The sequence below is a fragment of the Falco rusticolus genome, chromosome 2 (assembly GCF_015220075.1).
Source record: "Falco rusticolus isolate bFalRus1 chromosome 2, bFalRus1.pri, whole genome shotgun sequence".
Taxonomy (NCBI): Eukaryota; Metazoa; Chordata; class Aves; order Falconiformes; family Falconidae; genus Falco; species Falco rusticolus.
In genome coordinates this window covers 100,741,383-100,755,300 of record NC_051188.1, presented here as the reverse complement: position 1 = coordinate 100,755,300, position 13,918 = coordinate 100,741,383, and the positions used below count along the sequence as shown (strand labels likewise).

Here is a 13,918-nt window from a genome sequence, read left to right as displayed (position 1 = left end):
AAGCACACTTTAGATTAGTGATTACTAAGAGTTACAGTTAAGTCTCTTAACGTCCCAGAGGCTGCAGTTACCCAGTAAGGCTGCAAAGCTGCCTAACCACCTGCAGAGCTTGGCAATGGGGAGTCCCGCAGGCTGGGGCGCTGCAGTCACTCTCCATCCTGTCCCCTTGGGCAGAGGTGCTGGGTGAAGCCATGCAGACCAAGATCATCCTCTACAAGTAAAATCTGTTTTAAGCATACAACAAATAGGGTTAGGATTGTCTGCAGATTATTTGTTTTGGAAACACATGTGAATGGCATCAGTTCTTCCCTACTTGTGGCTTCCAGTAGTCCATTCATTATCTGCCAGGTTAATCACTTTGTTTGCAGCTGTTTGCAAGGGCTGGTCAATGAAGTCATAGTTGAGTTTACAGTTCCATTACTTTCTATGGTATTTTCATTGACTACAGTATTTTGGGCCTATTGGTGAAGTGAAAGTTTACTTTGATTCTGTTTTAATTCAGGAGAAAATGGACTGAAGCCAAGAGAGGCCTTTTTATATGTGTTGACTTTAATATTGCTGCTGCACATATGTTAAAAGATGAAGGCACATCTCCTTCCCCCTCTCTTCAAGCGTGGCACAGTTTGAAGTGAGAGGAACATCTGCTCAGTGTAGCTTAGAGAGGGATTTCCCCCAGACACGTAACAGGCGCTGTACTGGGGCACTGACCTCTAACTCCAGCTTTGAGGCAACCCATGACTGACAGTTGAATTGAAAAGAGCTAATATTTATTTTCTGTCATCTTCCTCAGCATGCCTGAAATTCACAGCCTGTCAAAACTGCCAAACTTTTAATGATATTCCGTGTCTGAGGAAGCCTGTCTCCTGGACACTGTGAATGAACTAGAGTTCAGTGTAATAAAAATAAAACCCTACAGTAATAAAATATTAAATACTCCTTTGAGTATTTAATCCATCTAAACTGCTTCAGGCTTTTACAAGGTATTTGTCACCTCAGTACTTGCGTAGAGGGAGCAGCCATCTTGATAGAAATAGAACCTGCCAGAAAATATGCTATCTTACTTTGATGTTCAATGACAGGACCTCAAAGCATATTTGGGGGGCATTTGATTGCACAGTTCACATTAAGCTATTGGAAAAACGGCAGTGGCAAATTCCCAAGGCAGTATTGATTGTTTTCATAAGGGTTAGAAGCAGGATATACAGTTAGGCTATTACTGTGTGAAGCACAGGGGAACTCCTTTATTTACATGATTTACTGTGATAGAATAAAAGAGGAGGAGAAGGTATATTGTGGCAGTGATCACTTAGAGATAGATGAGAGGCAAGCTTATAGAAGGAGGTAATAGCTTTCATTAGACAACCTGATACTGTCAGAAACAACGTCTTAGGCTCAGAATCCCAAGAAAGATTGCTTTTGAAGCACAACATAATAATGCACCCTTGAACTAGCTTTCCTGTAACCAAGCAGTGTGGGTAACTAAGCAAGTCAGTCTCAGACTTTGAAGAACAAGGTTTTTTCCCATCTCATAATTTGGATTCCTCCCTGTTCAGCCCTGTCCCCCTCACTTGTTGTCCTCCCCCAAACCCCACTTCCTGAATGTAACTAACTACATGGTTAATGTCCACCTACAAAGTAAACCCTAGCAGCATCAGCTCCACCACCACCCTCAGCCTTGTGCACCCAATGACACCTCCAAACCCATCATCTCAGCACACAGCGGGGTCACCCTCTACCCCCACACTCTCCCCATTCTCTCTTTACCCAAATCCAGAGTCCTTTATCAAACCTCTTTGTGTCTGTCCAGGATATTCCTTTACTTCTACCTCCTTATGATTGGGATTCGTGTCTTCCCTGGGACACCCTGGCTGACTTTTCCCAGCTGGTAAGCTGGGCATCCCCTAGGAAGGAGCAGCATAGCCCCTGCCCATTGGGCCTGTGTAGCTGGCAGAGCTAATCTCCAGTTACCTCAGTTCCCCTTCAAACAGAGGGAGAGGAAAGGATGGAGAGGAGAAGGGAAGCTCTGCCCAGTCAACCAGCTGTTCCTGCACTCACACAAAAGAACCTCTTCCTGGAAGTCATAAATCACTTTGGATTTGCGCTGGCACAGAGACCAAAGCAGGAGTATTTTGCAGGAAGCAATTAATTTTCGTCACTTGCTCTCAGAACACCCTCTGCAGCATCATGAATCGTAGCAGCTCCAAGGATGCACCACTGTCACTATAATTTTGCACATTGATGCATCTTCCTGGGGCTGATGTGTCTCTGCACAGTGACAACCCACAGCCTGCAAGGGCACAAATGATTCACCAATGTCAGCACACTGCTTCCCTGCACGGACAATCCAGTGCTGTTCCTGATTGCAGCATACTATGTAGCCAACCAAAATATAAAGTTCTTTCTCCATGATCAAGCAGTAGCTGCTTTCAATCCAGATCTGAAATGTGTAGTTTAGCACAGAGTGCAATACTTCAGAAGAAGGAAGAATGTCTAATAACTATTTCTGCCAACCATGTGATGGCAGTTAAGGGGCTGGCAGTTGGGGAAAAGGGAAGGAAAAAAGATAGAGAACAGTCTGGTACATACAAACTGACTTTACAACAACTATAAAATGGAGGAGGGAAAGTCCTCAGCAGATCTGATGCTTTTATGTTGGGATGGAACACTGCTCACATTGTGAGGCAGAGAATGGTATGTGAAGGATCATTAAGGTGCGAGGATCTGTATCTCTGCAGAAGACCATTGCCAATGAGGTGAAAGTGCCTGGAGCACTGAGGGAGAGCTCCTCTGATCCTGATCACATTCTCCTTTATTAATTAGACTGAGCAGCTTAGGGACATGAATGTGGATGAGGCTTAAAAATTCCTTAGGAAGTGTCTGGAATGTGAGTACCTTGGGGAAGGAAAGGAGAGACTTGTAGAAGGTTGATACTCAAGTGGATGAATAACCCCACAGAGAAGGTATTTGGTAGAAGAACAGAAAAGGTAACCAACCACCAAAGAAAATCTATCAAAAAGTCAGAAAATGTAGGGGGAAATGAGACCCAAAAAGAGTCAATCAAAATTAGGCTTTCCAAAAAATAGAATAAACAAGGTGCTACAGGGATACAAGTAATGTAGAACAGCAAAGGAAGAGGCATGCTGGGCTCTAAGAAAGGTAGTTAGCACACCTCTTCTTTGAATTTAAGTAATACCAAGGATATAGGAGACTGTGACAGAATTACAATACTGTACCCAAGATAGATTAAAAAAAAGTAATCCAAAACTTTATGAGCACAAACTGAAGAAAGAGTAATTTCTACTGAAGGAAGTTCAGCATGTGCAGTTCCAAATCTGGTAGCAAGGACTGTTAGCATATGTGTCACATTGGGAGTGGTCTGTGCGTCTGGAGAACAGCGGAACTAAGGGAATGAGTGGGGAGGTGGAAAACCCTGTGCACTAGAAACTCATTAGTCAGAATCTAACAGTATAAGAGGATTTTAAATCCATTCTGAAGAAAATAATAAATACCTAGAAGTAAATGGAAAGTTAAATAAAATGTAGTGTGGACTTAGCAATTTTAGATTCAGGTTTTGTTCAGTAACATTTTCCAGAAAATAAAAGTTGAGAAAATCCAGTCGGACCTTAAGAAAGCATCTGACACAGCAGTGGGCAATTAACAGAGACGCTGAAGGGATGGAGAAGAGTAAAAATAATGTAATGCGGATGCATAATCTATGAATGAGTAAAAGACAAAAGGATATATTGGAAGGAGAACTATCATGTTCCTATTTCCAGACATTGATATCCTGCGCTATACACCCAGCTGGCCAATGTACTGCCAACGGTTAAGTCCCACAGTGCAGGAAAGATGGTGATCTGGAGGCCTGGAATAACAGAATTGCAATGCATTCAACATATTCAAGGAAGGTATTTGCTTGGTTCTGTGAATCATCTACCCCACGCTATGATAATGTGCAATAAGTATATTCAGTGTGCTGAGCAGTGGTGAGGTTTTCTCTGGGATTCTTTGTCCAGTTTTGGGCATCAAATTTAAAGAAAGAGGCGGAGCAGCCAAAAACAACCAGAGAAAGTAAACAAGTATGGGGGGAAATTTAATGAGCATACCACTGAGGAAAGAGTTAGAGATGATTAAGCTAAGCAAGACAGGTGCAAGAGGTCGGATTGGTAATGGTCCTGAAATACGGAAAAGGCTGTCTGCTTTAAAGGAAAGCAGTAGTCCGTTTTCTACACCTGCTGCTGCTGGGACAAGAAAAAATGGAGCAGCCTCAGCCTGCAGTGAGGAGATTAAGTTTTAGCTTCATGGAGACCTTTCTGTGAAAATTATAATTAAGTACTGGGAGAGATGGCTAAGAACACGGCAGAGTATCCACCTCTAGAAGGTTTTATTGCACAAATGTCTCTCAGAAATCATTTTGGCATATTTATTCATTGAGAAGAGCAATGGACTAGTTACATGGATATTACCTTTTCTAGAATGAACTCCAGTCACACTGTCTTCTGCTCCTATTTGTCCTCTTTATCCCTACATGGACCACCTCCCACTAGTGAAAGGAACTGATGGTTCTGGTGGGACTCTTGATGGCACCCAGGCAAATGAGCTGGCATCATCCTTCTAAGTTCTCAGGCAACACATATCTAGGACTGTCAATGGCCTACATCCCTTAGGTGTCAGTTCCTTGCTGAGACTTTGAGCAAAGTATTACAGCCACCAGTTCCACAGGGCAGTGGGAGGAGTGGGAGGGCAGCATGGTTAACAAGGGGTCAGCTTGCTTTGCTGCCTCGGGGTTGATCCTTGGTAGAGTCACAGGCAAAGTCCATGGTCTAGAAGCATCCAAATTGCAGACTGAAGGTGGGCATTGGTTGAGAGGCTTAATTCACAGGCTCAACCCTGCACTGCAAGGCAAGACTGGGATAGTAGACATACCTGCATCAGGACTGCAGGTACTGGCCAAGACCTTCACAGGGCTGGAGTTACCCAGCGCTGCCTTTCCTCCAGCTCAGCAGGCAAGGAGAGCTGTGCACCATGACTCATGCTCAGAAAGCCCACTGTATCTGCTCTGTAGGGTCAGACTATGACCCTTGGTGAAGGGCTTAAATTCCAGGCAAGCCTGCAGTTCCATTAAGCCCAAAGATACCCTGAGCACAGGAGGCTGGAAGCAGGAACAGTACCTCCAAGCACAACTGTTCACCAGCCCTCGCCTCCTGCTGCTTTGTAGGCACCTGCCCCCGACAGTGGCAGCAGCAGATATCCATACATCTCAAGGCTGACACAGTAAGGCCATTTTTATACCTCCGTAATGAGCTTTCCTGGCTGCGAGGCCCGAGGTATGGCCTCTCCTTGCCTTGATCCATTTTCTATCATTCTTTACTAGTCCTGTTAGAGAGTTGAACAGAAAGCAAACAGTCTACAAATGAACTCTCACATATAGGCACCATGTATATTCAAAACCATGGAGTAGAATACCTATTCAGGACTGCACCTTAAAGAGACAGACAAATCCATTATATACAGCTGACCTTACTAGATTTGCAGATGTGTGATAACCTCATCTGTCCCCGATGATTCAGTCTCATAAAAAACAGGAGCTCTTCTGCGAAACAGGAGCTCACACACGCTCAGTCTCTGTTACAACTCTGCCTTGCCTGCACAAAACAGCTCCTGAAACTGCTGCAGTGCTGCCGTCCATGTGTTTACCACCTCACTGCCTAGCTCTAACGAAAGCAGTGCCCAGTAATGCAGGTAGCAGACCTACCCTCTAGACCTCCACAACGGTTGCAGTAGCAGGGGAGAGTTTCAGAAAAGGCTCATTATAAATGGAAGCCCAGTTGCTCAATCATGGAGCAGTGGTTGAAATCTTGAACCTTCACTCATCTGAGTTAAACAAGCATTACTTTCCTCTGACCTGCAAGCTGTGCATTCAGTAACACCTCGCAGAGGGCACCAGGTGGACCTGGAAAGGCTCCACATCCATTTCACATCACAGGAATGCATGCAAGTGCCCAAAGCGCAGCAACACCCCAAAGGGGAACAAGCTAGATACCCTTGATTTCATTTATGGAGGCAATACTGCTTATTTCCCAAGTAATTCACCTTGTCTGTAAGCACAAAAATGAGTTGTAAATTACTAGATACAACATTTGAAGGTTTATTGTTTCAGGCGGTTGTTTTCTGCTTGGATATATGCCCATAGATGGGACCCTCTGCTCAGACTGCTCAGGGTTTATTTCAAGCACAAACCTGAGGGAGGGCAGCTCTGTTTGAAATGGAAACTTTCACTTCAGTTCTTTTGAAGGTGTGGGTGAGATACAATTTAAAGGAAATGTCTGGATGTGCATGGGAGGTACTTAAAGGGGAATAATATGCGTATGTTACAATAAAGTAAACCGTTTGCAGCATATATAGGATCTCTAAAGGAGATTTTCAAAAACTTCAGGGTCCCACTCACAGTCCATTGGACTTGTGTTCCTGTTAGCCCTGTGGATAGTTTTACAAGTATTTTTATAGTCTTCTTGTCTCTTCTTTTGTTTGTACAACTAGATCAGTGTGTGCTTCACCAGGAACAGATACTACTAGCAGACGCTGGAGTAGTGTTCAATGTACACAGGGCTTTTACAGAGATGTCATGCTTACCTCACTTTTCAATGAGGCTTGCCTCAGTCCTGTAGATGAATACGGTATGAGTCACTCCGTGTTTTGACAGCAGAGACAACTGCAGTGCACCGCTACATACACATGTAGTTTTCTGAGTAAGATCTTGTACCTACCTTTCAGAGGGATGAACTAGGGAGTAGATTTTATTATAGACATCGTTATAAACCCTGGTGTTCTAGCAATGTGTTCTGTGTAGGATATTCAAAAAGTCCCTCTAACAACAGATTTTCTCCTCTACTCTCTTCCCCCCAAAAAGACACAGGGCTGGTGTATAAACATTAATGAAAGAATACAAAGGAAATAAAGCCACACACTACTATATTATGGGATGGTCATGCATATTACACATATACATATGTAGAAATAATTTGCTTTTAAAAAGGAGGAAAAATAAAATTACATAGTCAAGCACATGTATCTATGTATCTTACAAACACTGTGAAGCGAGTTCTAGAGCAGATTTTGATTTCTTCTAGCTTGTTCAGAGTTGCATCCTATGAAGAACTTGCTTCTGAAGTTTCTGATAATATTCTAAGGAATTTAGTACAGATCACATAATAAATTTTCTATAAAATATTTAAAACAGTCAATCAAACTCTAGAACAAGAATGTTATTCTCCATTAAACACGACAAATTGAATTGTGTTCCCAGTTAAGACAAGGCAAAATTCCATTGATTTTTGTGGGTCTGGAGTTGCACCTTATTCATTGGTTACAAAATTCTATTAAAATATTACTACTATTGATTAAATTGGGTCATTTATTAAATTAATTTGTATGGAACTATTTATTTTTTGGTAGACTTTGTTTCTTTACATTGTTTCTTATCACAGGTGCATGATCTTACTAGTAAAAATATTGTTTAGCTTGTTTTAATGTGAACTGTGAGAAATTACTATCACTGTTTATGGTTTTTATGTCTATAAACTATGCTGGTGTGAGTGGGTATCAGCAAAAATACTGGCCTGACTGCACAAAAGACACTTCTTAAAAATATATATATATCACAGAGTCCTGTGATAAGTAGCCAACACGGTGTTTGTGATCTGTGCAATATTGCAAAATGTAGTAAGCCACAAGGAGTTTGCAAAGGAATACTGCTGCTTCTAAAAAGAGGGATGTGAATAAGTTTGACCTATATGGATTACAAAAGAAAAATTCACTTTCACCAGAAAGATAATATTGAGGACGAACATTAAGCTAAGTTTATTCTCTGAAATGTGTGATATTTTTCATATATTCCAGCTTACCTTCCCCTGCTGAGTAACTTCTTCATGGAACCTTTCATTAAACCTACAGTAAATCAATCCCTTAGTGAATGCTTTTCTTTTAAACATTATTATCTTGTCCTTATTCACTGTTATCCCCTCTTTCCCAGGCAGGAAATAAAACCACCCAGGTGCTTAACTCCCCTCTTCTTTGCAATAGACCAGAATTTCATATCACAGTGGAACTCTAAGCCCTTTGTTACTGTTTTACACGTAAAATGCAACCAAAGCAGCGTCACACAACCCAAAAGGTATTAGAAGTTACTATTAAAATAATATTATTCACCTCGCTATGCATTAAAATTGTCCATGCTGCAGCATTAACCACCACAGCAGAGCTCACTGCGGGTAACTGCAGCTCCAAAACACGGCCCCAGCAGCAGCAGTTGCAGAGCAGAAGGGAAAAGCATCTTTCTAGCTGCCCTTTTGTGCAGAAGCTGAAATCCATCCATCCAGATCGAATGCTTCAAAAGTAGAAAAAGGTAGGAGGCATCTAGACGTACTGACTTCTGGAGTATGAGCTTTCAGTCTTGCTGTGCAGATGCTGGCTGTGAGTGGGGTAGTGGGTTGCTGCAGAGTATCCGTAGCTTCTGGTTTCCTCACAGCAGCAGCAAAAGCAACAGAATATGGCTCCAGCAGCAACGAGGCAGAAGGCAGCTACCCAGCCCAGGTAAAGGGCCTCTCCAAGCTCCCTTTTCTGTGCAATGTTGACCATGGGGTTGTAGAAGTCACTGATGATGGTGTTGGCAACCCAGCAGACCGGGATGAGCTCAACGACACCGGAGAGGATGAAGAGGATCCCAGCCATCAGAATAATATAGCCCTTGGCTTGCCAGCTGCTCTGCGTGCACCGTGTGCACTTCATCCCAGTAATGGCAATCGTGAAAGCGAGGAATGAGAGCACGGACCCAGCACACATCAGCCCTCTGGATGCCTGCAGGTCCCGTGAGAGGGCCAGCACGGAGTCATAGACTTTGCACTGCATCCTGATGTTGGCTTGCCTGATGCAGTGCATCCACAGGCCTTCCCAAATGGTCTCAAACACGATGATGTTGTTCTCTATGAAGGCAGACACCCTCCACTGAGGCATGCCCGTGACAGCGAATGTCCCAATCATGCCAATGCCACCAACAAGCAGCCCAGCGATCTGCAAAGCACCACCGATCATGTTGCCTTTGCAAAGCGAGCACACCTCAGCAGGTTTCCTCAGTCAGGCGCACACTGCTGGCCAAAAAAAATGAGCAACTTTTTCCGAAAGTCGTTGTCCCTTGTGCAAAGAAAGTGTCAGAGCCAGTCTGCACGACTTCAGATCAGCTTAAATCTGGCACACAGTACCTGGGACTTGGCTGCGCCTTCATTGCCTTTATAATTCCCCTGCCACCACTGACTCAAAGAGGCAAACTGAGCAATCAAGTGGAACAACTTTCCACAGCTAGAGAAAGGACAGGGTGTGTGTGAACCAGCAAGAGCCACTTAGGATAAAAGTACCTGCTGAGGAAAATGCTTTGCATTGAAGTGACTTATTTAAAAAATAAATAATAAAAAAAGAAAGTTCTGTGCTCAACTCTAGCTATTGCCTACAGGTTTGCCTGTGCTAAGGAAATGGACTGGTCTCACTAGGGAGACTTAGGTGGGCACTGATGCAATTACTGAAGCTGTTGCACTGAACAAGCAAGAATATTCTGCTTCGGCTTGGCTTGGTGGCAAATTGCCAGGAAGAAATGGGAGCTGTGCTCCCTGCCACAGGGCCTTTGCTCCCAAAAGTACTTTTGTTCTGAAGCTTGAAAGAGAGTGGAGTGACAGGATCAAGGAACAAAGCAAATCAAAAGGATAAAGATAAAGTAACTCTGAACCTGAAACAGTTCTGCAGAGGATAATCAAAGCTGCAAAAGACCATTTAAGAGGTAGAAAGGAACAATAAAATGCCTCAATCCTGCTAATACCTGTACACATATATAGCTTTATACATTTTTGTGGCTCTACTGAGTGATATGGGAATAGGCAGGCTTTTGGAGATATCCACATGCTTAAATGATTGCACAATCAGGTCTACAGAATGGTGATTTAAGCTATGTAAAAAATTGTTTTCCTGTGCAAAAGCAAACCCAGCAATTGCCTTATGATGGAATCTAGTGCAATGGAAAGCGATGGCTCTCCAGGTGTTAGAGCTAATCTCCTATTAGAGCTATCCATGTACAAATACTTCAGAAAGAACTCACTTTATAAAAAAAAATTTAAGCATAGTAACTATGGAGAGCAGATGAACTGTTCATTCAAGAGTCCTTGTATGATATGACCAGCAGACAATCCTGGAAAATGTCAAGTGAAGAAATCTGGGAAAATCAGAGCAACTGAAACCAGTCAAAAATCCAGAAAAAAACCCCAGGCATATAACAGTGGATTCTTTTTACAAATCCATATAGCTACAAATGTATGCATAAAATATTCAGCCTGATCTCTGTTTGTGCCTTAACATGGAAAATAAAAATTAGGTATAAACTATGATTATTTGTTACAAAGTAGTACTCCATATATTGCAACAAGAACTAATTCGCTATACTGTAAAAGATCAATTTAGGTTGTAATTAGCTAGATATTGAAATACTAGTCCTGCTTTTCATCTGAACTTTCTTGCCTCTATTTCTTTTCTTGCTATTTATGTATCTTCAACAACAGAAAGAGAATGCAAAAAAAAAAAAATTGAGCAGTGCAGTGTTAAATATGCCAGCTTGTTGGCACATCAATGATAAAGAAAAGGTAAAAGTCCCACTTGCATGTAGTATTTTATGCTCCCTAAGTGTGTTTCTGTGTGTGCATAAGACTATGGTTAGGAGGCAAGGGAAAGTAAGATGCACTCTATGACTCTTTTCCACATTCAGTTTGGCTTTCATATCCACCTGCTTTTCCAACCTCTGCAGCAGGCTGCTGCTATAAAGACATGCTAAAGTGATGAAAGCAGGCAACCTCCCCTTCTATCTCTGGTCCCTTGAGCCCTGATTTGTGACCAGGCAACTTTCCATTCTGCCCATTTGGTTTTGTTTATATCTGTGAAATCAAACCTGCTGTCTGCATGGCTTTCCTAATCCAGAGGCACAGAAAAGTGCAGTTCATCTGATGGCAGCTCCAAAAGCATATGAAGGGTTGAGAAGCCAAGCAGGTGTCTGTTTTTTTCAGGTTTGCTCCTACTGCTGTGGTGCTTAGCGGTACCTGATCTAGTTGCGACTACACTGTCTGCTCGGCATTTCTCCTGCCACACAGCTGTATTTGCAGTTTGGGCTCCTGCTTGCCATCAGCCAGCTGCCCTTGGCAGTTCAAGCCCCTTTTGCCATGTCTGTGAGCAAGGCAAGGGAGGGGACCTATAGCCTCCTGCGTTAGGGACCATGAAGGCCCCCGTGTCACCCCGTGCCACCTTCGGAAGGAGGGCATGCAGGTGCAAAGCACTGGTGGGTAAGAGCTCTCCTCCTCTCCAGCTGCAACCCCTGATCTCGTGTGAAGGGTGTCATTTGCTGGCCAGCCATAAGGGATGACTTGATTCTGTTGGGCAGAATGTACATTCCCAACACATTAATTTGGAGAGGCCACTCTAAATCTTGCTGTATTGACATAGGAACTGCACAGACTGCTACAGCGTGAGAGCATCTGGATCTGTGTAACTGAAATGACAATTTGCTGCTTTGCATGCTGCAAGCTAGTGCTGTCATACAGACCTGTAAGTGATGGGGGTCTGGGTACAGGACTTTGGGAAAACTGAGTGGGGAAAGTTTCTTGGATGACTGGGTTCATAGAATCACAGAATCATTCAAATTAGAAGGAGTGTCTGGGTGTCATCTAAGCCAACCCATGCTTGAAGCTGTTCCATTCAAAGTCAGGAGGCCAAGAACCCAAGCAAGTTCCATTTCAGCTATCAAAAACGTCCCAAAGGTTTCTTGGAGGAAGAGGGTGGTTAAATCCTCTTCCCGCAAGTGTGAGACAAGGAGGAGTTTGAGGAAATGTTATAAATGCACAGTATTTATCTGCTAAAATGGATTTGGCATATTAAATATATAATAATATAATTACCATTGCACAGCTTTGCAGCTCCATGGTTGCCACTCAAACAGCAAAGAAAAAGCTACCCGCCTATAGCAGAACAAATAAACAAGCACTTTAATAATGTATCAGTAAGTAAACACAAATGCAATACAAGCAGCAGGACTGATTTTTCTTACAGACTACTGAAGTTCTAATTTACAGGACATGGGAAATAATTAGCTGAGCAAATATAATTTAACCACATTATTGATTAATTTACAAAACCATTAAAGCTTCCATACAAATTCATGGTTAGATTGTGTTTGTGTCAAGGATTCAGCATTTGCACATTCTTAGAAGGATTACATTTTAGTGCCTTATCTTGCTTAAAACCATTTTCAGAAAGAAATGTGGAGAAATCTTATTTAGCATTATGGATTGCATCTGCTTGTTTACAATTAAAACACAGGAAGGGGGCAAGTCAAGAATCTCATTATTTGTTCTCTGTATTCAAACATGCCATTTCATTATGGGAAAATATCAGAACTACCTGTGATTAACTAATCATATTCCACTGTTGGCCACAGGATCCTATTATTTTGTTATAAAACAAATATGCACACACAAATTAACCATTTCCCTTCCTTTCCTTTCCCACTATGTTAAAAAATTAATATCCTTAAAGTCAGTGTCAAGCTTTTCTCTCTGACCTGTGTATTTTCCTGCTCAGTGTTCCCATCCCTGCCCTCCTCCCCTTTCTCCTCTCCAAAGCGGGTGAGTAAATCAGCTGCAGGCACCCGTTGTTCTGTAGTCTTGATGAATAATGTGGACCTAAAGCAACTACAGCACTGCCTGAGCAGAAAATACACGGCATTTCAGGAGTGGGCTTGGGTGGTCTGTCCGTTAGCTTCAAACAGGACCCCATGGTCAGGACACTTCCCTGTCTCTTTGACACTTTGGTAGCACCTTTCTCCAATGAATCCCCTTGTGTGAGAGCGAGAAGGGATTTCTCACTCTTACATGGCTTGGCTTCTGCATGTTGCATGCAGTTTGGGGAGGAGCTGAACTGAGGAGATAACCGTGTGATTAGCTCAGCTGCCATTTAGCACCATTTTTCACAGCTTCTTGGGGAGCCCACTGCTCCCCAGCAGGGCAGTACAGCCCCCAAGTCCCTGTCATGACCCATTTTCAGCCACTAAAGGTGTATTCTAATAAAATACAGCAGGAAAATATGTTTTAAGCATGATGTCCTTCCTCCTCCTGAGCATACAGCATTTTTTAACTCCAGAGTTGTGAAGTGCTAACAGCAATCGCCGATGCTGAGGAGGAGGTGGGGAGAGGGGGAAGACACGGTTGCTCAACACCTCCAAAAATCTCACCCTGCATCAGTAGCAAATTGAAAAGAATCCTGATCATTGATGCTCTTATGGAAAAACAGACGAGTGTTGATGTCAGACAAGTTGTTCAGCATTTTCTTTCCTGGAATGCTATTATTACTGTGTCAGTGGATGTGCACAGCATGGCTTGCCCCAGGTACACTGTAACCTGGCACTTATTTTTCTCCAAGATCTTTTACCTAATGCAGCAGAATGTGAAAAGCCAGTTCAGCATATCTAGTGCAAGCAGAGTCACTTACATGTCACATACATCCATTATCAGCTTCACTGAAGAGCCACCCCTTTTCAGTTGAGGTAGCTTTTACCCCTGTTCCTTCTCTCTCCATCACTTACCACTAACATGATGCCATTGTCTAGATGGCAAAAGGAACAATGACAGAAGAGCAAAAAATAATAATCCTTGACTAGTAATGTAAAAGCACTGCAGAAAATCTTTTTGCCTAATATCCCAAATAACTTTACACATTTGTCTCTCTTGCTCCCCACGCTTTAAATCCCATATATAAAATCCATGACAATGTGATGATGTTCCCTTGGATTAACATGCGGTGCAGAAATTTCAATTTCCCTGCTTTTAACTTCTGTTTG

The 13,918-nt window shown here is 42.7% G+C and overlaps 1 protein-coding gene across 1 annotated transcript; it reads right to left on the bottom strand.

Moving 5' to 3' along the window:
- Positions 1–7,693: 7,693 nt before the first annotated feature.
- LOC119143342 (claudin-8-like) lies at positions 7,694–9,240 on the bottom strand. Its single transcript, XM_037377521.1, has one exon. It carries the CDS (start codon positions 9,088–9,090, stop codon positions 8,416–8,418), a length of 675 nt encoding a protein of 224 aa, XP_037233418.1. The 5' UTR covers positions 9,091–9,240; the 3' UTR covers positions 7,694–8,415.
- Positions 9,241–13,918: the final 4,678 nt, after the last annotated feature.